Consider the following 21,312-nt stretch of genomic DNA (forward strand, 5'->3'; position numbering starts at 1 on the left):
CCTCCCCTAGGCGCTGAGCGGCCATCCCCGCGCCTGGTACCCTCCGTCAGGCACGCACGCGCACGTGCACTCAGACCCATCTGCCACGTGTGCCTTCCCCTCCTCCAAGCCCCAAGCCTGTGCTGTGGCTCACCAGGCAACAGGGCTGCGATGGGGGGTGCCTGTACTGCCGGGGGGCGGGGGGAGAAGCTCCCAGTTCCCTGGAGGCACGTGGACCTGCCAACTCCCCCCCCCCCGCCCCCCCACAGCACGTTCTTCCTTCCTCTGTCTTGCTTCTGCAGACACACACGTACTTGTAGTTGGTTCATTCTGATTGGAGAGGCAGAGCCGGACTCTTATAGCCGGGACGGCCCCACCCTGCAGCTTCACGATGGCGCCCAGGGTTGTTTTCAGTCTGGAGGCTGGCTTTTGGGTCTCTGCTCTGTGTTGGGTTGGCTGTCAGGAAATGAGAGTTTAAAAGCAAGAGAAAGGGGTTTGTTCAGAAGGCGGTTTCTGTGGCCTCAGCACTCGCTACTTGTCCGAATCCTCCCCCGGTGGCGGGGCCTGGGTGACTTGGATGCCCTCCTAGTTTCCCCCTCCCCCAGCTTCCATATGCGAGACAAAGGGGGTGCGAGCACGGAGAGTCGCTCTCACTCACAGCAGGGCCGGGAGCTGAGGAAGGAAATGGAGGAGGAAGTTCCTCCCCTTCTGGGTGCTGGGTGAAAGTGAAAGGCAGCAGGGGGTTGGAGTGAGTCAAGGCAGCCGCGGGAGGGGAAGGGCTGGGGAGCTGCGGAAGCGTGCGGAGGAGCGATAGCACGGCCGCCTCCCTGGGGCCAGGGGCATCGCCGGGTGTAGCCAGGGCTTCATACCAGAGCCTGCCCGGCATGCCCAGCCAGCCCTCCTCTGCGCCTCTCGGCTGGTTTCCTGGGAACTCGCGGGGCTGCTAACGATGACCTGGGGCATCTAGGTTCTGACGTCTGAGGTCAGCCTGGACCTTCAGATTTATTCGCGGGGGCTTCCTGAGCTCCCCTCCTCTGCTAGACGGACTGGCTCAGAATCAGAATCTTAGCATGGGGAAGAGGTGGGCCATGTAGCTCCCACCCTCACCAACTTCCCAGAGAGGCAAACAAAACAAAAGACAAAACCAGCCCTCTCTGAAGAAAGAAAAAGTCTTTGAAAATACACGCAAGGTATAGGTGTAAGTTATAACTTGCATGTAAGTAATAAAAACACATGTAAATTATAAAATACTGGACTCAGTTCCTCTGTAGCAGGATAAATAGAGCAATCTTTTTTTTTTTTAATCAAGTTAGAAAACAAACACAGGAACACTGTGAGCACTTTAGTCACACCATGTCATGGAGAAACCTTCTGGACCTAAGTTCTAGAAATCTGCGCCCCCCTCAGTATCGTAGCTATATTCTTCCTTTGCTCAAGATGCCAGGAGCTCTTTGGCAGTGGAGGAGGATGGGTGGGGACTGCTGACCAGCTACCAGGCCAGATCCTGTCTCCAGTCAGCCCAGGTTGCAAAACAGGTTTCTATTCCATGCTCGGTTGGGGAACACTAGCAGCCACAGTTCCACCCAGCAGCTCCTCCCAGGGGTGGGGTTAGGACTGCACACACGCTTGGGGCCTCACCTACGTGCCTCAGTGTAAAGGACGTGGACCCAGGACTCTGCAAGGGCCTGGTGGACCTCCCGACCCATGGGCTGCACAGTTGGGAATGACTAATGTTTTCTCCATTTCCTGTCTGAGAGGTGCATGGAGTGTCAGAGGAGGCATTGGCTGAAAACACTCCTGCGGGGTCTACTGGGGAGGCCACTGCCTGGACAGATGTGAGAGGACCTGCTTGGCTGCCCAGTAGGCTGGGCCCTGGCTTCAGACGAGTAGGGAACCCAGCATGGCCTTTGTTACCCCTTATCCCAGCTTGACTGCAGGGGCTCAGGCTGGATGTCAGCCCCACTTGCCCCCTCGGCGGGTGCTCTTGTGCATTGTGCAAGTTACACAAGCAAACACAGCAGTCCTGGACACTAACCAGGAGGGCGAGGTGGTGGGACAAGGGAGAGTCCCAGAGCACCCTGGGGGATGTTGCCACCTGGTAGCTCCCCCAAGGTCCTGGCTCCTGCCTCACCGATGCTGCTCTGTGACCTTGGGCTTGTCCCCAGGAGGCAGTGGAACTGTAGGACCCTTGAGACCCTCCCCTCACACTTGTGCTGCCCTCTGGGGCATCCTGGGAGGCTGTGGCTGACACTATTACTGTTCTTCTGTCTGCAGGCTCCAGGGCCCTGTGGAGCATCATGAACTGGGAACAGTAGAGGAGCCTGAGAGCCTCTCTGCAAAAAGGAAGGAAGCGCCAGCATTTCTTTCTCCCCGTGCCCGACCGCATCATCCAGCGTTTCCTCTGCCCCGTCTGGCTGCTGGACTAGGGCCAAGCTTCCAGCAGGACCATCCCCCAGGGGATGGGCGACTGGTGAAGTAGGTCTCACTGCCAGGGCCCAGTTGGCCACACCATGAACCTCCAGGCCCAGCCCAAGGCTCAGAACAAGCGGAAGCGTTGCCTCTTTGGGGACCAGGAACCAGCTCCCAAGGAGCAGCTCCAATCCCTGCAAGCACCACAGCAGCCCCCGGCCCCTCCACCGTCCAGAGTGAAGGAGGAGCCTTACTTTGCGCACGAGGGTCCGGCAGGGGCTGCCCCCGCCTCCCAGCCTGTGGAACTGCCGCCTTCCAACAGCCTGGCCCTGCTGAACTCCGTGGTGTATGGGTCTGAGCGAACCATGTTGTCTCAGCAGGTGGGCTCGGTCAAGTGGCCCAACTCTGTGATGGCTCCAGGGCGGGGCCCGGAGCGTGGAGGGGTTGGGGGTGTCAGTGACAGCGGCTGGCAGCAGCAGCCGGGCCAGCCTCCGCCCCACTCGACATGGAATCGCCACAGCCTCCCCCTTTACAGTGGACCCAAGGGAAGCCCTCATCCTGGCATGGGGGTCTCCACCTACTATAACCACCCTGAGCCACTGAAGCGGGAGAAAGCAGGGGGGCCACAGCTGGACCGCTTTGGGAACGCTGTGCGGCCGATGGTGCCGCAGAAGGTGCAGCTGGAGGTTGGGCGGCCCCAGGCACCCCTGAACTCTTTCCATGTGGCCAAGAAGCCGCCGAACCAGACGCTGCCCCTGCAGCCCTTCCAGCTGGCGTTCGGCCACCAGGTGAACCGGCAGGTCTTCCGGCAGGGCCCATCGCCGCCCAACCCCGTCGCCGCCTTCCCACCGCAGAAGCAGCAGCAGCAGCAGCAGGCGGCCCTGCCCCAGATGCAGCTCTTTGAGAACTTCTACCCCATGCAGCAGCCGCCCTCTCAGCAGCCCCAGGACTTTGGCCTGCAGCCGGCCGGGCCGCTGAGTCAGTCCCACCTGGCTCACCACAGCCTGGCACCCTACCCCTTCCCCCCAAACCCTGACATGAACCCAGAACTGCGCAAGGCCCTCCTGCAGGAGTCAGCCCCGCAGCCTGTGCTACCTCAGGCCCAGATCGCCTTTCCCCGCCGTTCCCGCCGCCTCTCTAAGGAAGGCGTCCTGCCTTCCACCACCCTGGATGGGGCTGGCACCCAACCTGGGCAGGATCCCGCCAGCAACCTGTTCCTGCACCACTGGCCCCTGCAGCAGCCGCCGCCCGGCCCCCTGGGGCAGCCCCATCCTGAAGCTCTGGGATTCCCGCTGGAGCTGAGGGAGTCGCAGTTGCTGTCGGACGGGGAGAGACTGGCACCCAATGGCCGGGAGCGGGAGGCTCCTGCCATGGGCAGCGAGGAGGGCACGCGGGCTGTGGGCACAGGGGACTGTGGGCAGGTGCTACGGGGTGGGGTGATCCAGAGCACTCGACGGAGGCGCCGGGCGTCTCAGGAGGCCAATTTGCTGACCCTGGCCCAGAAGGCAGTGGAGCTGGCCTCACTGCAGAACACAAAGGTGAGAGCGGCATGGGCTGGGGACAGACCTGGCGGAGGGCAGGGCGAGCTGTGTCTGGGGCCAGGGAAGAGCAAGTGACTCCAGGGTCACAAGGGCAGTTTTCTCCCTTCATTGAAGGAAATGAAAGAACCCATCCATTTCAGGGAGCTCTGAACTCTCTGCATGCAAAGAATCTCTAAGTAGGTGTATCCACACCTGAAGGGTAGATGGGTTTTACACACACGCAGGGTTGCAGGCAGGAAAATGCAATACACCATCGTGGGTTGCCTTCTTCATTTGGGACTTGCAGGGTTGGAAGTAGAGGGAGGTGAAACCATTTCCAGATCCAGTGTGCTAAAAGACAGGAATGTGGTAGTGGTTACACAGGTGGTTATACTTGTCAAAATACATCAAACTATAATTAAAAATAGGTGCATTCTGTTGTGTGTAAATTATACAGCAATAAAGTTGATTGGAAAGAGAAGACAATCTAAATGGGGAAGAAGAATGAATAGAATTTGAGCACCTGTGTTGTACTTGGAGTTTCTTATCTTTGATCACAAGTAATTTCTCATCAAACCCTATGAGAGGGATGCTGGCATTTATCCCATTTTATTGCTAAAGAAGCTGAGGCCCAAGTGGGATTTCCCAAGGTCACAAAGGTAGGACAGAAGCTAGTATCTGACTCCAAAGCCAGTGTTTGCCCCTTCCCTCACTGGAGGTCTCAACCCTCGAAGCCTATAGGGCCAGACCTATATGTAGGAGGCTGCAGAACTTGACTTCGCTCCAGCCAGTTGCCAGTGGGGAAATAGATCGAAAGACCACCCTTACCTTGGCACAGGTTCCTTGCTTGCTTTCTTTTGCAGAGATATGTTTTGAATATGTAGATACTATTTCACATGCCATGCACCGTGTAGACCGAACAGAACACATCGATTAGCCACTTTTGGCCTGAGTTGGCCATCTGGGGATTCCTGCTCCAGGCCAGGATGGGAGAACCTGGCAGAAGGGAGGTTATGGAGAGTATCTGGGAATATGGTGGGGGAAAAGGTGGTCAGGGAAAGGCCAGGTTGCCAAAGACCATTGGGAACCGTCATGGGTGTTTGAGTCCCTGAATCAAACGGGATTAGGGGTCCCGGACCAGCAGATCAGAACTTACCTTCTAACCGTCTCCATTTCCTCTCTGTCTCCTTCTCCAGGATGCCAGTGGCTCTGAGGAGAAGCGGAAAAGTGTATTGGCTTCAACTACCAAGTGTGGGGTGGAGTTTTCTGAGCCTTCCTTAGCTGCCAAGCGAGCACGAGAGGACAGCGGGATGGTACCCCTCATAATCCCAGTGTCTGTGCCTGTGCGGGCTGTGGACCCAACTGAGGCAGCCCAAGCTGGAGGTGTTGACGAGGATGGAAAGGGTCCTGAACAGAACCCCACTGAACACAAGCCGTCGGTCATCGTCACCCGCAGGCGGTCCACCCGTATCCCCGGGACTGATGCCCCAGCTCAGGTATGAGAGGTGCCCCATGCAAGCAGCTCAGTACCTGGGTGCTCCTGGTGACCTAATATTATATGGGAAAAAGGAGAACATGGCAGTATAGGAGGGATTCAAGTCACCCATGGGGATATTATTTATATTTTCCAAACAAAACTTTTGGACGAATGAACTTATGAGGGACAAAGAGACAATCTTATACTTGAAATTTGGACTGTTTAGGAAAATCCAGAATGTATGAATCTCTTTTATTTCAGGTCAGCAAATTTTGATTTGGCCTCTAATGTGGGTCAGGCCTTGTGCTAGGTACTGGGATATAGAAATGTTTGCTTGTTCTGTCAGTACAAACATGTATGTTGTACTCTCCCACTAAGATTGAGGTTTTGTCTATTTTTTCTTAGTTCTGTCAGTATTAGTTTTATACATTTTGATGCAACGTTAATTGCATACTTATTTAGAACTGGATTAGACACTTTATCATGAAATGTTTCTTTTTTTATTTTTAGTAATCTTTTTGCCTTATAAAGTCTACTTTGTCAGATATTTCTCTTTCTTTCCCTTAGTGTGGGTGGGAGGAGGATGGGATGTGTATCTTTTCCATCTTTTTACTTTCAGCCTTTCTGTATCCTTCTACTTAAGGTATATCTTTCAACTGGATTTATAATTGGGGTTTGTTATCATCTGTTCTAACAACCTTTGTCTTTTCGTTAGAGCATTGATACAGTTTACATTTAATGTAATTACTGATAAACTTTGGTTTAAATCTGCTGTCCACTTATCCCATCCTGCCTTTTCTTTCTTCCTTTTTTTTCCTCTTTTTTTGTTTTCCTTTGGATTGATTGGGTTTGTTATTCCATTTCCCCTCTTTATTAATTTATTAGTTATATACTTATGTATTACTCCTTTAGTGATTACCATAGCAGCCTTTATTACCTGGATTTCTATTAGAGAATTAAGTCCTACAGAAGGGGATTTGAGTGACCATTTTCTCAATTATCTGGAGGATGGTACATAGCTAGTACCATTCTAGAGGTGTAGGAGAGAAGTCAACTTATTACACAGTGAATGCCTTATGACATTAGAGCTTAATCCTCTGGTTGAGAAGCGTTCCTAGAGATTAAAATGCATTCTTAGCTTATTGAAATCTAATGTAAGTTAGTGCTTTGCCTCTTCTTGGACAATGCAGAGTTCTTATAACCCTTTAACTCCATTTTCCCCTAACCCCTAACTTGTAGAATTATTGACATGACTTTTCATTCTCCCTATATTTTAACATTGATAGGACATTATAACATTATGGTTTTGTTCAGTTGTTGTTCATTTTAGATTTATTCAAATACTTAAGAGTGTTTTGTTGCTTTTTATTTCTTCTCATATCTCCAAGCTTCCATCTCAGTTCATTTATATGCTGTTTGAAGAACATCCCTTAGTATTTCCTTTAGTTCCTTTAGTGTGAGTCTGTTAGTGATAAATTTTATTAGTCTTTGATTGTCTGAAAATGTTTTTATTTCATCTTCATTTTTGAAGGATAACTTTGCTGGGTAGAGAATTCTGTGTTGGTAGTTTTTTTTTTTTTTTTCTTTGCACTTTAAAGATGTCATTCCATTGTTTTCAGGCTTCTATTGTAGGTACAGTATTGAGAAGTCACTATAATCCATATTGTTGCTCCTTTGAATGTAAGGTATCTTTTTATCTTGCTTTAAGATTTTATTTTTTGTCATTGGTTTTCAGCAGTTTTGCTGTGAAACCTAAGTATTGTTCTCTTTGTATTTATCCTGTTTAGAGTGCTTCTGCTCCATATTCTCTCTCCTCTCCTTCTGGGACTCCAGTTACACGTTTTGTGAGTGCTTTTCACTGTATCCCCTATTTTGTCTGTCATGCACTTTTCTATGTTTTCCATTTCTTTTTTTTTTTTAAGTCTGACCTATCTTTCAGTTCACCAGTTCTCTCTTTAGCTGTGTCTAATATGTTGTTAAGCCCATTCCTTGAACTCTTGTCTTCAGTTATTTTATTTTTCAGTAACCTGATTTTTCATTTGGTTCATTTTTAGAGTTCCTAGTTCTTTAATGAGATTCTCAACCTTGCCTTTTATGTTATTGCATAACTTAAGCATAGTTTTCTTTTCTTTTCTTTTCTTTTTTTTTTTTTTTCCTGTTTTGGCCACACCGCATGACTTGTGGGATCTTAGTTCCCCGACCAGGGATTGAACATGGGCCCCAGCAGTGAAAGCGCCAAGTTCCAACCACTGGACCACCAGGGAATTCCCAAGCATAGTCTTCTTAAAGTTTATGTCTCATAGCTCCGTTAGTGGGATCCCTGTGGGTCTGTGTTCATTATCTGCTATTTCTTGTTTTTAAATCACATCTTACTCTTTTGTGTATCTGGCTATTTTTTATTGAATGTCAGACATTATATATGAAAAATTGTTGAGGTAATTAAAGACTCTGGATGCTGTTCTCCTCTACTGGAGAGGATTTGTCTTTGCATCTGACAGGTAGCAAAGAGCACAGGCAATCCTGGATTACTTTAACTTAATCAGATGATTTGAAGCTGGGCATTATTCCATTTGAGAACTAATCTATATCTGATTCACCTTTATTCTGAGGATATAGCCCTTTGGAGTCCCAATCCAAAGCCTAGGGGTTCACCAGGCTCTCCTTCCTTGGCAAGCTCTAAACTCCAGTTTTTATTCTGCTGGCTCCTTGAATTTATTAAAAGCTTTACCCAGTTTCTCAGCCTCTCCGTTGTCTCTTCCATAACAGCATCTATCTCTAGGGAAAACACAATTCTAAATGCTGGGCTCACCTTTTTGGCTTTCCTTTTTTTTCCCTGGATCTTGGCCATTTAATTCTTTGCCAACTAATTTGTTCTCTGGTACCTGCAGAAATGTGGTTTTGTACAGCATCTAGATTTTATTAGTCATTCGCAACTGGAGGGTTGGCCTGCGTGCCTGTTGTCTATAACAGAAAGGAGAGCTCCAAGATCATCATGAGTAGCACAGTCTCTGCTCTCTGGAATCTTGTTCTCTGGTTGGGGGAGAGTTTGTGGTGGAGGCTGGAGCCTTGGGCAGCTTGTCCTGAGGATGGCAGGAAAGAGCCTGAGCAACTACACAGCTCAACATACCCATTTCATAGATGAGGAAATAGGTCCAGAAAAGGCCAGAGGCTTACCTAAGATCATACAGCCAAGTAGTGGCAGAGCTAGCCCTAGAATTTGGATCTCTTGAATCCTGCCTGAGGACTCTCACTATACCAGGCTTTTGGGGAGGTCTTTCTCTTTCTCTTTCTCTCTCTTTGTGTTACAGACATTTTCAATCATGCACAGAAGTAGAGAAAATGGTATAATGAGTCCTAATATTTAGCCATCACCCTCTTTTACAACCAATCTTCTTTCATTTGTACCTCTACTTCTCCCTGCCACTGGATTTTTTTTGAAGCAAATCCCAAACATCACATCATTCCATCCATAAATACTTTGGTTTTGTACCTGAAGTACACCATACATAAGAATTCTTTCCCTCCCTTCCTCCCTCCCTCCCTTCCTTCCTTCCTTCCCACGTCATCACACCTAAAAAATCAATATGAGGGCTTCCCTGGTGGCGCAGTGGTTAAGAATCCGTCTGCCAATGCAGGGGACACGGGTTCGAGCCCTGGTCCAGGAAGATCCCACATGCCGCGGAGCAGCTAAGCCCGTGTGCCACAATTACTGAGCCTGTGCTCTAGAGCCCGCAAGCCACAACTACTGAAGCCCACACTAGTAGAGCCCGTGCTCCACAAGAGAAGCCACCGCAATGAGAAGCCCGTGCACTGCAACAAAGAGTAACCCCTGCTCGCCACAACTAGAGAAAGCCCGTGCGCAGAAACGGAGACCCAATGCAGCCTAAATAAATAAATAAACAAACAATCAATATGAAAAATATTGTCAAATATTTAGAATAGTTTAAATCCATTTTCCCTATAAAATCACAAATCATTAACAGCTAGCTTGAGTTCATGTTGGATTTCTTGTCTAGAAGTTTGGGGGCCTTTGGCTCCACTGCATTTTTTTCTGTGCAATCATATTGTTCCCCTTAGGGGGAGAGAATGAGCAATGTCATTTCTTCCTAGTCTGTAAAAGAGCATAGAGGGCACAGATGGCTAAAAGACATGGCCAAGGCTCATGGGGACTCAGGGCCCTCTGCTGGAAGGTCTTGTGGGAGCTGGAACCTGGGACGGGGAGAAAGCCTGTTGTTCCTGGGCCCAGTCAGTGTGGCCAGTCTCACCTGTGCACCCAGGGAGATGATCGATGTCACTCACTCGTGTAGGCCTCCATTCTCTCTTGAGAGGATAGGGATGCAGCAAGGAAAGGCCTCTGTTCCTGTACAGCCCTGCCCTCTATTCTGTATGGAGGCCCACAAGGCATACCGAGCAGGGAGAAGGGTAAGCCAGAAGGACTAACCTTTGACAGCAAAGGTAGGACTAATACTATGAGAATGAAAGTTCTTCAAGGACAGGGCTGTCCTGTTCACTCTGTGGTCCCATGCCTAGCTTGGGTCTTGGCACGCGATATGGGCCTCCATCTAATGCAGAGCTTGGAGTTTAAGTAGTGATAGCAGTCAGTATTGATTGAGTAATTACTATGTACCAGGTACTGTTCTCAGTGATTTCCATGTATTCATTTATTTAGTCCTCATAGCTACCCCAATAGGTAGGCGTTTGTTATTCCCATGTTAAAAATGGTAATGCACACAGAGTTAAGTATCTTAAGTGGTGATTAAAGGAAGTAGATCCCAGTCCAAGCAATCCAGTTCCAGGGCCTGGCCCTTAACTACAATAGTTCCCTGCCCTGTAGCATACTTTACAGCAGGGGTTGGCAACTATGACCGGTGAACCAAATCCAGCCCTAAGACTGTTTTTTACACTTTTCAAAGGATTATTTTAAAAGGGCAGGGGGTGGGGTCAGGAGAAGAAGAATATGCCCCAAAGAATACGTGTGTGGCCTACGAAGCCTAAAATATATTCTATCTGGCCCTTGACAGAGACAGTGTGCTGACCCCTGCCCTAGAGGAGACAGTAAGAAGGGCGTTAGGATCTGCTTCCTGTCTCAGGCTTGCCTTAGTGGGTGTGGTGGGCAGACTAAGTTCCAAAGGTGAAACTGGCAAGCAGTGGTCAAGACTTCAGTTTTTATGGGGCTTCCCTGGTGGCGCAGTGGTTGAGAGTCCGCCTGCCGATGCAGGGCACACGGGTTTGTGCCCCGGTCCGGGAAGATCCCACATGCCGCGGAGCGGCTGGGCCCGTGAGCCATGGCCGCTGAGCCTGCGCGTCCGGAGCGTGTGCTCCGCAACGGGAGAGGCCACAGCGGTGAGAGGCCCGCGTACCGCAAAAAAAAAAAAAAAAAAAAGACTTCAGTTTTTCCCAGGTTGTAGGTGGCTGAGCCATCTTGGCCTGTTTCCTTCTCCAGGCTGAGGACATGAACGCCAAGTTGGAGGGGGAACCTTCAGTGCGGAAACCAAAGCAGCGGCCGAGGCCTGAGCCTCTGATCATCCCCACCAAGGCGGGCACTTTCATCGCCCCTCCCGTCTACTCCAACATCACCCCGTACCAGAGCCACCTGCGCTCCCCTGTCCGCCTAGCTGACCACCCCTCCGAGCGGAGCTTTGAGCTGCCCCCCTATACACCACCCCCCATCCTCAGCCCCGTGCGGGAAGGCTCCGGACTCTATTTCAATGCCATCATGTCGACCAGCAGCATCCCAGCCCCTCCTCCCATCACGCCAAAGAGTGCCCATCGCACCCTGCTCCGGTCTAGTGAGTGATCCCCCCTCAGCAGCCGTGAGGGCAGGCATTGTGGGAGGGCGGTGGGTAGGGAAGACTCAGCTTCTGGCACTGCCGGGGTTGGGCTGGAATGCCATGGGAAAAGGGGCTCTACTTCTACTGTCTCCTTTGAGAGAGAGAAGGAGGTTGTCCTGGCTCAAGTACACGCTGTGGCTGGGGAGAGGAGGTGTCAGCCCAACTGCTTGGACTTAAATCCCAATTCCACAATTTACTGTTCCGTCCCCTGTGGAAGTGATTTAAACTCCCTGGGTCTCAAGTTTCTTCAGCATGTAAATGAGGATGTTAGTAGTGTTTGGTTAATGATGAAATTGCCAATATGTATTCAGCTATTTTTAGAACCACAAACAGCAGTTTCCTATGGTTCAACCTAATAGCTACCTCAGAGGGTTGTGGTGAGGTCCAGATGCATAAACACACGTAAAGCACTTTACATTGTGCCTGGTGTGTCACATTTGTTCTTAATATTAGGTGGCAGATCCTGTCTCCTGTGTCTCTTGAACAGTCATTTTGGCCCAGAGCAGACCTTTTGGCTGGCCTGGGTGGTGAATTGCTGAAAAATGTTGCCCACTCCATACAAGAATTCATTTCCCCTGAGAAATGGGATAATCCTATCTCAGGGTGATAGAGAAGATGGAGAGTAATCCCGACCAGAGGTAGCACAGAGGTGAGGCAGTGCGGTCCCGGGATTAACCTCTGACCCTGACCTCATCGTGGCATGCCTCTCTGGTGCCCTCTGGTGTCTGGGTGAGAAATGGCTCACCCTGGGCTGGCTGGCCTTTGGCTCTTCCACTTCTACTGGAAGCTTGGAAGCTTCTCTCCATGCCTAGGTTGTGCAGGAAGAAGTCGCTGTTGAGACCAGCTTGGCGGCAAAGAAGAGGTCTGTCCATCCATGAGGATTTTCTTGCACTCAGGTGTAAAGCCTGAACTGGGTCCTGTGAGGGCACCAGTAATGTGTGGGACACCGTGGTCTGTTCTAAAGAGAGTGCTGGGTCATTAGGGCGTTGACTTGAAAGCCTGGGAGACAGGAAAGCAGAAGTTTCAGGCAGAGTGGGATCAGCAGTCAGTGAGTGAAGCCTGCAGAGGCTGCTAGCCCTAGTGGTGAGGAAAGCATTTATTGAAGAGAGGGTGGGGTTAAAGCTGAGCTTGAACTAGGAAGCAGGTGGGGGGGCACACTAGGCAGAAGAAAGGAGAGGTGCAAAGGCCCAGAGGTGGGACTGTGCAGGGAGCGCGAGGGGCCATGAGGGAGCAGCCTGCAAAGATGGACGGTCCAGGCAAGGCGGTGGTGGGATGCATAGCTGGCAGGGGAACCGCCTTGAACACTGCGCTGAGGAGTTGAAGTTTTCTCTCAGGTTGCAGAGAGGAGTCAGCAGATTTTGCTTTTGGAGCAAGAGAGTGTCTTGATCACACAGGGCGTTAAGATTAGCTCGGGAGAAACCAAGGCAGAGAACCCAGCAAGGAAGTGAGAAGATAATTACGAAACAGTGATCTCCTTCACCGCCTCGTTTGTGTGGCGGAAGTTTCAGCCTCTCTACTAGAGCAACCATAGTTGAATGCTGGACTTAATGCTGTACTGTGGGCGCTCCCGGGGCAGAACATGGCTCTAGTAGTGGAACTGGTAGCAGTAGTAATAAGAGTAGCTAATATTTATCGAGGGCTCAGCTTTGTGCATGATTTCATTCAATCCTCACATCAACCTAGGGAGATAGGTAGCAACAGCCCCTTTCAGCAGGCGTGAAAACGGAGGCACCCACGTATTTGGTAAAGTCACAGCTGGTTGTCACAACTGCAGGCTGCAGAGCCAGGACTCAGGGTGCCTGATTTCCCAGTGTGAACCTCAGAGTCACTGCTGGGGCTCTTGTGCGTAAAGAGCAGCCACCTAGGGTTAGACAGGGTGGCTTTGCTGAAGTGCAGAGGGTGCCATTTACTAACCTGCCTTTTGTCCCATAGATAGCGCTGAAGTCACCCCGCCTGTCCTCTCTGTGATGGGGGAGGCCACCCCAGTGAGCATCGAGCCGTAAGTTCAGCCCAGCCTCTGGCTCGGGGGGTGAGGGTGGCCAGCTGGAGTCCGGTGCATGCAGGTGGGCCCTACGAGGAAGAGGAGGCTTCTGTGGGCTGGGGGCTGAGCAGACCTCTCTGGGCTTCTGCACTTAGCCCTGGGCTTCACTGATCCCCACCCCAGCTTCTGTGTGGAAGTCACAGGGAAGGAAAGGACCAGCTCAGTTTGAATTTGCCTCTGAGGAGAATTAGAAGGGCAGTCCAAGAGTCTTTCCCTGTCCGTAAACCTGGAGCTTCTTCTCCCCTTTCCAACCTCTGGGCCTTGCCTTTCTGACAGCACCAGGTGCCACTTGCCAGGCTGTCACAGAAGCCAGGTTCCCTTACACCCAGCTGAAGCCTTGCCGCGCTCAGCCTCTGCCAGCTACCCCCGCATCTTCTCCATCCTCAGGGAGGAAGTAGGGTTCCCCATCCCCACATGGTGAAGCCTCACTCCCTGCCCTTTCCGCCCCTGCAGACGGATCAATGTGGGCTCCCGGTTCCAAGCAGAAATCCCCTCGATGAGGGACCGCGCCCTGGCAGCCGCAGACTCCCACAAGGCCGACTTGGTGTGGCAGCCATGGGAGGACTTAGAGAGCAGCCAGGAGAAGCAGAGGCAAGGTGAGAGGTCACGAGCCAGCAGGCAAAGGCTGGCTATTGGGCAGTGGGTGGGCTAGGCTCCGCCCCATGCAGCCCTGCCCAGCCCTAAAAGTGCCTTTCTCTCCTCCCTCCCCAGTGGAAGACCTGCTGACAGCTGCCTGCTCCAGCATTTTCCCTGGAGCTGGCACCAACCAGGAGCTGGCCCTGCACTGTCTGCACGAGTCCAGGGGAGACATCCTGGTGAGACACTGCCCCTGGTGGAGGGAGGGCCCCTTGGGGAGGCTGGCAGGGATCCATGTGTGTGCTGTCCAGGAGCCAGGCCTGTCGGCGAGCTGATTTGAGGCAGGCAGGAAGGTCTGACCAAGTTGGAGATGGTAGGGGGTCGGCCTGAGGGAGCCCTGGTTCCAAACTACAGACTTTGCTGTGCAAGGTCCACCCCAGTCTCTGATCCTGGGTAGTGGGTCCCCACCCTCGGACGGGGCTGTCACTGAGGGCCTTCTCTATCTGTGGCTGCCTGCCTTGGGGACCATGTGTTTCCTCTTTTAAGAGGCCCTGAGCGACCCAACCCCCATGCCCTTGCCATCCTGCCAGACCTCTTGCCCCTCCACAGTTAAGAGGGCCAAGAGTGGGTGCCCACCCTACTCAGAGGTCCGAATTTTGCCCACCAAGACCCCGGCCAGGGCCTTGACCTTTTCTTCACTTCCCTTTTAGGAAACGCTGAATAAGCTGCTACTGAAGAAGCCGCTGCGGCTCCACAACCACCCGTTGGCAACTTATCACTACACAGGTGGGCTGGCAGGGTGGGCCTGGGGCCTCGAGGGGTCTCCAGCATCAGTGGGGCTCAGTTCAGTGCTGAGTCACAGCCCACGTGGAGCGGGGGTGGAGAGGTGGGGGGCAGATAAGCCAAGATCCAGTGTGAGGGGACTGACACCAGAGCTGGGGTGGCTCTCGAGGGGCTTCCTGTGCCCTGCAAGGGAAGGGAGAAGGGCATAAGCAGGTGGGAGCCCATCTGGGTAGAAGAGCCCAGGGTGTGGGTATAAGGGGCAGGAACCCAGGGAGTGCCATCCAAATTGGCATCAGATGCTGGAACTTAGAGGACCCCTGGAGTGCCATGTCCCATTCTGGGGACTGTGCTTTAAGAGGGACATTGACCAAGTGGCATAATCATAGCAGTCCCTGGTATCGACCCCTGTCGAGTGGTGCATCCCGTCTGTGCCGGGTATATCACCAAGGGCTCCACATGCATTGTCTCACTGAGTCTGTACCACAGCTGGTGAGGTGGCTTCTATTACTAGTTCCCATTTCACAAGTGGGGAAAGTGAGGCTCAGAGGCTAAGCAACATGGCTAGTAGGTGGCAGAAGCAGGATGTGGAGCCAGCTCTGAATGCCTGCAGAGACAGTGGCTAGATGACCTCACACTTCTCTGCTGGTCAGAATTGCCCCTGCAGTGCTCACAGTCCCACCCCCTCACTGCCCTGGCTTCCTCTTTGCCCTGCAGGCTCCGACCAGTGGAAGATGGCTGAGAGGAAGCTGTTCAACAAGGGCATTGCCATCTACAAGAAGGATTTCTTCTTGGTGCAGAAGCTGGTGAGCTGGGGCTCCGTTTTGGGGGCAAGAGAGGGGCAGGAGCTGCCTGCATGATTTGGGGGCTCCCTCTGCCAGTGGGGGGGCCCTGCAATTGCTTACCAAGACCTCTTACAAAGCAGTTAGGTCAATGCCACTAAGTAGCTTCAGAGACATTTTTTCTTTTTCTTTTTTTTTTAATACATTTATTTATTTATTTTTGACTGCACTGGGTCTTCGTTGCTGCACGCAGGCTTTTTTTAGTTGCGGCGTGCGGGCTTCTCATTGCGGTGGCCTCTCTTGTTGCGGAGCACGAGCTCTACGCGCGCGGGCTTCAGTAGTTGTGGCATGTGGACTCAGGAGCTGTGGCTCGCGGGCTCTAGAGCGCAGGCTCAGTAGTTGTGGCGCACGGGTTTAGCTGTTCCGCGGCATGTGGGATCTTCCCGGACCAGGGCTTGAACCCATGTCCCCTGCATTGGCAGGTGGATTCTTAACCACTGCGCCACCAGGGAAGTCCCCAGAGACATTTTTTTCTAAACAAAACAAGAATGGAAATGATCAGGCCTTTTCCTCCTTGGTTCTAAGCCCCTTCCCTCACCTTAGGGTAGGGTGGCCATACTCTGAAATCTCAGTCCAGAGGGGGACCTGAGTGGGCACCAGACCCAGTAGCACCAAATAAATAGTGACTTGCCTAAGGGAGAACAGGAAGAGAAGGGGGGCTGCAAGCAGAGGTGAGCCATCCTAAGGGGCTGGAATACTTCAAAGGCCACAATTAGTGGGAGGAGAAGTCACCCCGAGATGAGGGGACTGAGAGCTAGCAAGTGACTATAACTGATCTAGGGGGCTTCTGCCCACTTCCTGTCAGGCCCGGGGCTTCCTTCCAGTAACTCAGCTGACAGAGTAGCGGAAGCCTGGGCCTAGTTTTCCTAGATTCTCTTGTCTTGCCCCTGTGTTCTTCTGGGAGAGTGATATGCTAATCCAAGGGCTTGCATCTTCCCACCAGCCCTGTCTCACAAAGCCTGGGCTATGGCGAGAGTGAGCTGTGTCGACAGCTGAGGGAAGAGTGCTTCCCAGAATGTGTTCTTTCCTCCTGGGATTGTAGGTTGTACCAGGAACGCCCTGGGGCCTGGACCAAGTGCTGACAGATTCTCCTACAAGGGCCCTGTTGTGAGGACAGTCGTTTGCTGGGCTCCCTGATTGGGCAATATTGCCAGGAAGTACATGCCTTGTGAAGCTCACTGAGGTGCCCCTAATGCCTTAATGAAAAGAGCAGACCATGAGTCAGGCTAACAGATGATCAGAGGGAATTGATAATAAAAGTGTAAACAGGATCTAGTTAATAAATTTGTGACTTGACCGTTAGTGGGAGATGAGTCATGTCTGCTTCCTGCTCATGCACAGAGGGCCCTCACTGACCCCTTGGGCTCTGTGGACAGGACACCCCAGTTCCCAGTGCAGCCCAGCAGCTGGCTGAGCAGTCTGGGAGTCTGGGGAGATGGGGGAGAGTCAGAGAACACAGGTTGGGGGTGGGGGGGAGGTAGTCCAGAAACCAAACCCAGTGGCCAAATGGATTTGTGAAACAGGAGGGCTAGGGTTTCAGAGCTTGGGAGGCCCTTGGGGATCATCTGGTCTCATCCCACTCACTACTTTCACACCAAGAGCCTTGCCTAAGGCCACACAGCCATTTAGTGGTAGAGTTAGAACAAGACTTAGCCTCCTGCTTCCTCTTCAGGCTTTCCAGGGCTTACGTGTTAGTCTCCCCTGAGTTCCTCCCCAACATAGGGCAGTTGACAATTCTCTGTCCTCACTGCTCCCTCAAGAGGAATGAAATTGTTTGCTCCGATTGATGTAGAGAGGCTGTGTTGCCAGGTCTAGTCTGGCTTTGAATGTGGATGGTGCCCAGGCTTTTTCCCCTTTAACTTTTCATTTTGAAAAATCTCAAGCTTACAGAAAAATGGGAAGAATAGTATAATGAACACCCATATTACCTCTCAGATTTACCAGTTGTTAACATTTGCCACATTTGCTCTCTCTCTGTGTCCGTAAATAAACTCGCACACAGGTATTCTGTTTTAACCAATCATTAAAAGTTACAGACATCATGACATTTGACCTAAATATTTCCTAAAACAAAGATATTCTCCTACAAAACCAAAGTACCGTTATCACACCCAAGAAATTTAAACTGACACAATAATGCTCTCTAATACATGATCCGTATTCAAATTTCCCCAATGGTTCCATGTTGTCCTTTTTAGCTTTTTTAAAAAAAATAGTGCTGAAGTGTTGAATTGGTCAGTGGTTTGTGCAGAGCAGGTGTTGGAGACATGCTTGTATTTCCTGGGTTTATTGGGTTTAGTGTTTGCTAAAGTTAACGGAGGGGCATGCAGGGATAAGAAAGGCTGGAGTGCCCCCAGGCAGGTGAGCTGAACCAGGAACTCTGACCTCAGTTTTGGCTTCATACCAGATCCAAACCAAGACCGTGGCCCAGTGTGTGGAGTTCTACTACACCTACAAGAAGCAGGTGAAGATTGGCCGCAATGGGACGCTAACCTTCGGGGATGTGGATACAAGTGATGAAAAGTCGGCCCAGGAAGAGGTTGAAGTGGATATTAAGGTGACTCCCTTCCCTGCCTCAGCTGCTTAGGCTGAGGTGGGAGCCTGAGGCCAAGCTCTCCAGGACTCCCTGGAGGGCAGAGAGAGGAAGGCAGGGAGCTGATGTCCTGGACACTGGCTCTGGACCTTTGGGTTCCCCTCTCTATCTGCCAGTGTCATCGTAATAATATATTGTGTTGATGCAGAACATTGGGGGAAATTTCCCACAGTATTTGCACCAGCATTGACTTATTGTCCCCTCGTAGCAGACCTCTAACACTCTTTCCTAAACTTTAGTCATTCTTGTATCACCTTTATGAATTCTGCTGTATCTGCATCCTACCACATGTCACCATTACTATTTTTGTCATGTCCATACACCACTTGTGCTTTTAATATTTTTCTTTAAATCAACCCATTTTTTACTCAAGGGAAGCTTTATATCACAATCATAAATAGAAAACCGGTGTTGCTGGCCATAGAAGGTACTGGTAAAAATAAATATATGAAAACCAAACAATGTTATTAAATTCTAGCCAGATACTATTACCTGCCAAGGCTCTGAGATGAGGCCTCACCTCTCCTTGTTAAGTCTAGAACAGTATAAAAGACACATTAATACCAACTCGAGACTTTGTCCTTGACACAATCAGGATTGAAAGAGAAGTGAAAAGAGAACGTTATTCAATTTTGTGAAAAGAGAATGTTATTTAATTCTGTGTCCATGTATCCACCTAATAACATCTTGGGGTCACAAGTCCACACTTGGTGACATGCTGCTCTAAGACAGGGAGTGATTTAGTTCCCACTTGCAGATGGGAAGGGGGTAGAGATACAGAAAACGTTACAAAAATAGCTTAGAATGGAGCTCAAGGCTGCTGCCTGGTTCCACCAGACCACCCTGCCCTAGAATGTGTCTCTTGGACACACCCAAGAGGACAGGTGGCCTGTGGGGAGGGACTGGCATGCTCCCTCCCTGCCCCAGCTCCATCTCAAGTGCTTAGTCTCATCCTGAGGGCTTCCAGGCCTCAAGGCGCTCTCTCATTTTACCGGTGGATTAGCGGTGGGAGAGTATAGAGTCTAGCACAGGAGGCCGCACTGGTCCAAGCCAGGCTAGCAAGACTAGCAGGGCCTAGTGAGCCCCTGGCCGGGTCAGAATCGGTGCATGTGGCTGCATGACTGAGCTGTAGGCTCACTGCCCTGCTCTTGTCCCCCATAGACTTCCCAGAAGTTCCCCAGGGTGCCTCCTCCCAGAAGAGAGTCCCCAAGTGAAGAGAGGCTAGAGCCTAAGAAGGAAGTAAAGGAGACCAGAAAGGAGGAGGAAGAGATGCCAGAGACCCAGGAGAAGGCGGAGCAGGAAGAGGGGCGAGAGCGAAGCCGGCGGGCAGCGGCTGTCAAAGCCACGCAGACACTACAGGCCAATGAGTCGGTAAGTGTGACCTCCACAGGGGGAGCCCAGGGCCAGGAGGACGGCTGGAGCTGGGCCCAGGGGTGTGGGAGGGAGGGCAGAGCAGGAACATGAAGATGATGATCATCATCATCGTGGCAGGAAAGCACTAGATAGTTTATGCTGTTAACTCATTTTATCCTCATAACTCCATGTAGTAGGTACTGTCATTATTCCCATTTTACAGAGAAGGAAATTGAGGTCCAAGATAAGACAGCTAGTAGGCAGCCTGACTCCAGAATCCGCTATTAATTTTACACTATACGGCTTCTGTATCTGAGTCACAGAGGAGAAAGGCTTTGTGAAAACCCAGGTGTGTGGGACACTGGGGAAGCATTCCTGACTTACAGTTCAGACAGGGCTCCCCCTAAGAGAGCCGTGTCCCTGACAAGAATTCTGAAACTGAGCTGAGACAATGGGAATAACAACAACGGCCCCTCACGCATGTTGTCTAAGAAGCGCTTTCCTGTTCATTATCTCATTCATCCCTCGCGATAACCCCATAAAGTGTTAGCCCCCACCTTGCCGATGGAGGAAGCTGGGTTCAGAGTTGCTAAGTGACTTGCCTGAGGTCCCACCCCAGGTCCTCCTAGTGCAGTGTTCTGTCCACCACATCACAGGCCAAGAAGCAAGACATACCAGCCAGAGCTGTTCCTTGTCAGGAAGAGGTCCCCCAAGAGAGAGAGGGCTGGGTAGGGTCTGCTACGGAGCTACTATGAGAGTCTTTGTTTGTTTAATTTGTGTTGTACACTTAAACTTGCAGGAAAACCCTCACAAACTGTAGACACACAGCTGTTTGCTCCCTTCTGAGCCTTGTCTGTGCTCCTCCAAGAGCTGTGCTCAGTGTACACACGCCACTGAGTTCTGCTGAACTTTTATGAATGCTTTCCTGTGTGGTTTGATCCAGTGCACACGTGTGTGACTCCTAATGGCCATCTGGGGCTCCCCTAACCCGAGGTCCATGGTTCGCATACCCTGAGCAGCACCTCTCCAGCTCTGCACCAGGCATCCTGTGCTCTCTGGCACCTGCTTGGCGTTTCCCATGGTGGCTCATGTTGTCAGGAGCTAACTGCCTGCATGTCTGTCCCTTCAGACTGTGAGTTCTCTGATGGCAGGGGCTCCTGTCACCTCTCTATCCCGTGTGTAACCTAGCATGTTACACAGATTTGAAGGTCATTTATGGAATGAAGTCATGAATAGACTAAGTGACTGAAAACATGAACCCACGTCATTAACAGAGACACCAAGACCCCTGTCAGATGCATCAGGAAGTCCTTATAGCAGCTAGGGCTGTCCCACGTAATTACGGTACCAGCAGTTTGTGGAAACAGAGCTGTGAGTGCCTTGTCACTGGAAAGATTCAAGAGGATGCTAGCGGACCATTTGGAATGAGTGTATGATCTTTAAAAGCCCTCTGTTCACTGATATTCCATAATTCGGGATCCTCTCTTCCCCAAATCTCTTAGCTCTCCTTGTTTGACCCTCTCCAGGCCAATGACATCCTCATCCTCCGAAGCCACGAATCCAATGCCCCTGGATCTGCAGGTGGCCAGGCCTCAGAGAAACCAAGAGAGGGGCCAGGGAAGTCACGTAGGGCACTTCCTTTTTCGGAGAAGAAGAAAAAACCAGAGCCATTTAATAAGAGCCAGAATCAGGAGAACACTTTTCCGTGTAAAAAATGTGGCAGGTAAGAAGGCAGACCCAGTCTCCACTGGGACCTGGTAGGTTGGCTGCGGTTGGGGGAGGGGCAGACGTCGATTCCTGGGGAGAAGTAGGAGGAGTCACAGCTTTCGCCCTGTCTCCTGATTGGCTCAGAGGGTTTCCCCGGTGACGTCCCTTGGCGGCTTTTAGAAGAGGGATGATGGCACTGAATCG

At 51.3% G+C, this 21,312-nt stretch overlaps 1 protein-coding gene across 5 annotated transcripts in view; it reads left to right on the forward strand.

The window, feature by feature from the left end:
• The window catches only part of MIDEAS (mitotic deacetylase associated SANT domain protein), a 67,723-nt gene that overhangs the window by 42,662 nt on the left and 3,749 nt on the right, over positions 1-21,312 (forward strand). For 3 of the 5 annotated variants that reach the window (XM_060139320.1, XM_060139313.1, XM_060139330.1), the window contains exons 2-12: positions 2,254-3,926; positions 5,105-5,404; positions 10,829-11,174; positions 13,149-13,215; positions 13,711-13,853; positions 13,969-14,072; positions 14,544-14,619; positions 15,331-15,419; positions 17,863-18,012; positions 19,210-19,419; positions 20,904-21,124. In XM_060139320.1, the coding sequence (XP_059995303.1) occupies positions 2,490-3,926; positions 5,105-5,404; positions 10,829-11,174; positions 13,149-13,215; positions 13,711-13,853; positions 13,969-14,072; positions 14,544-14,619; positions 15,331-15,419; positions 17,863-18,012; positions 19,210-19,419; positions 20,904-21,124 (3,143 nt within the window). In that variant the 5' untranslated portion in view covers positions 2,254-2,489. Of the gene's footprint in view, positions 1-321; positions 1,866-2,253; positions 3,927-5,104; positions 5,405-10,828; positions 11,175-13,148; positions 13,216-13,710; positions 13,854-13,968; positions 14,073-14,543; positions 14,620-15,330; positions 15,420-17,862; positions 18,013-19,209; positions 19,420-20,903; positions 21,125-21,312 lie in introns of those variants that run through there. The other 2 variants (XM_060139340.1, XM_060139349.1) reach the window with 2 other exon arrangements.

Source organism: Lagenorhynchus albirostris, chromosome 1, assembly GCF_949774975.1.
Source record: "Lagenorhynchus albirostris chromosome 1, mLagAlb1.1, whole genome shotgun sequence".
NCBI lineage: Eukaryota > Metazoa > Chordata > Mammalia > Artiodactyla > Delphinidae > Lagenorhynchus > Lagenorhynchus albirostris.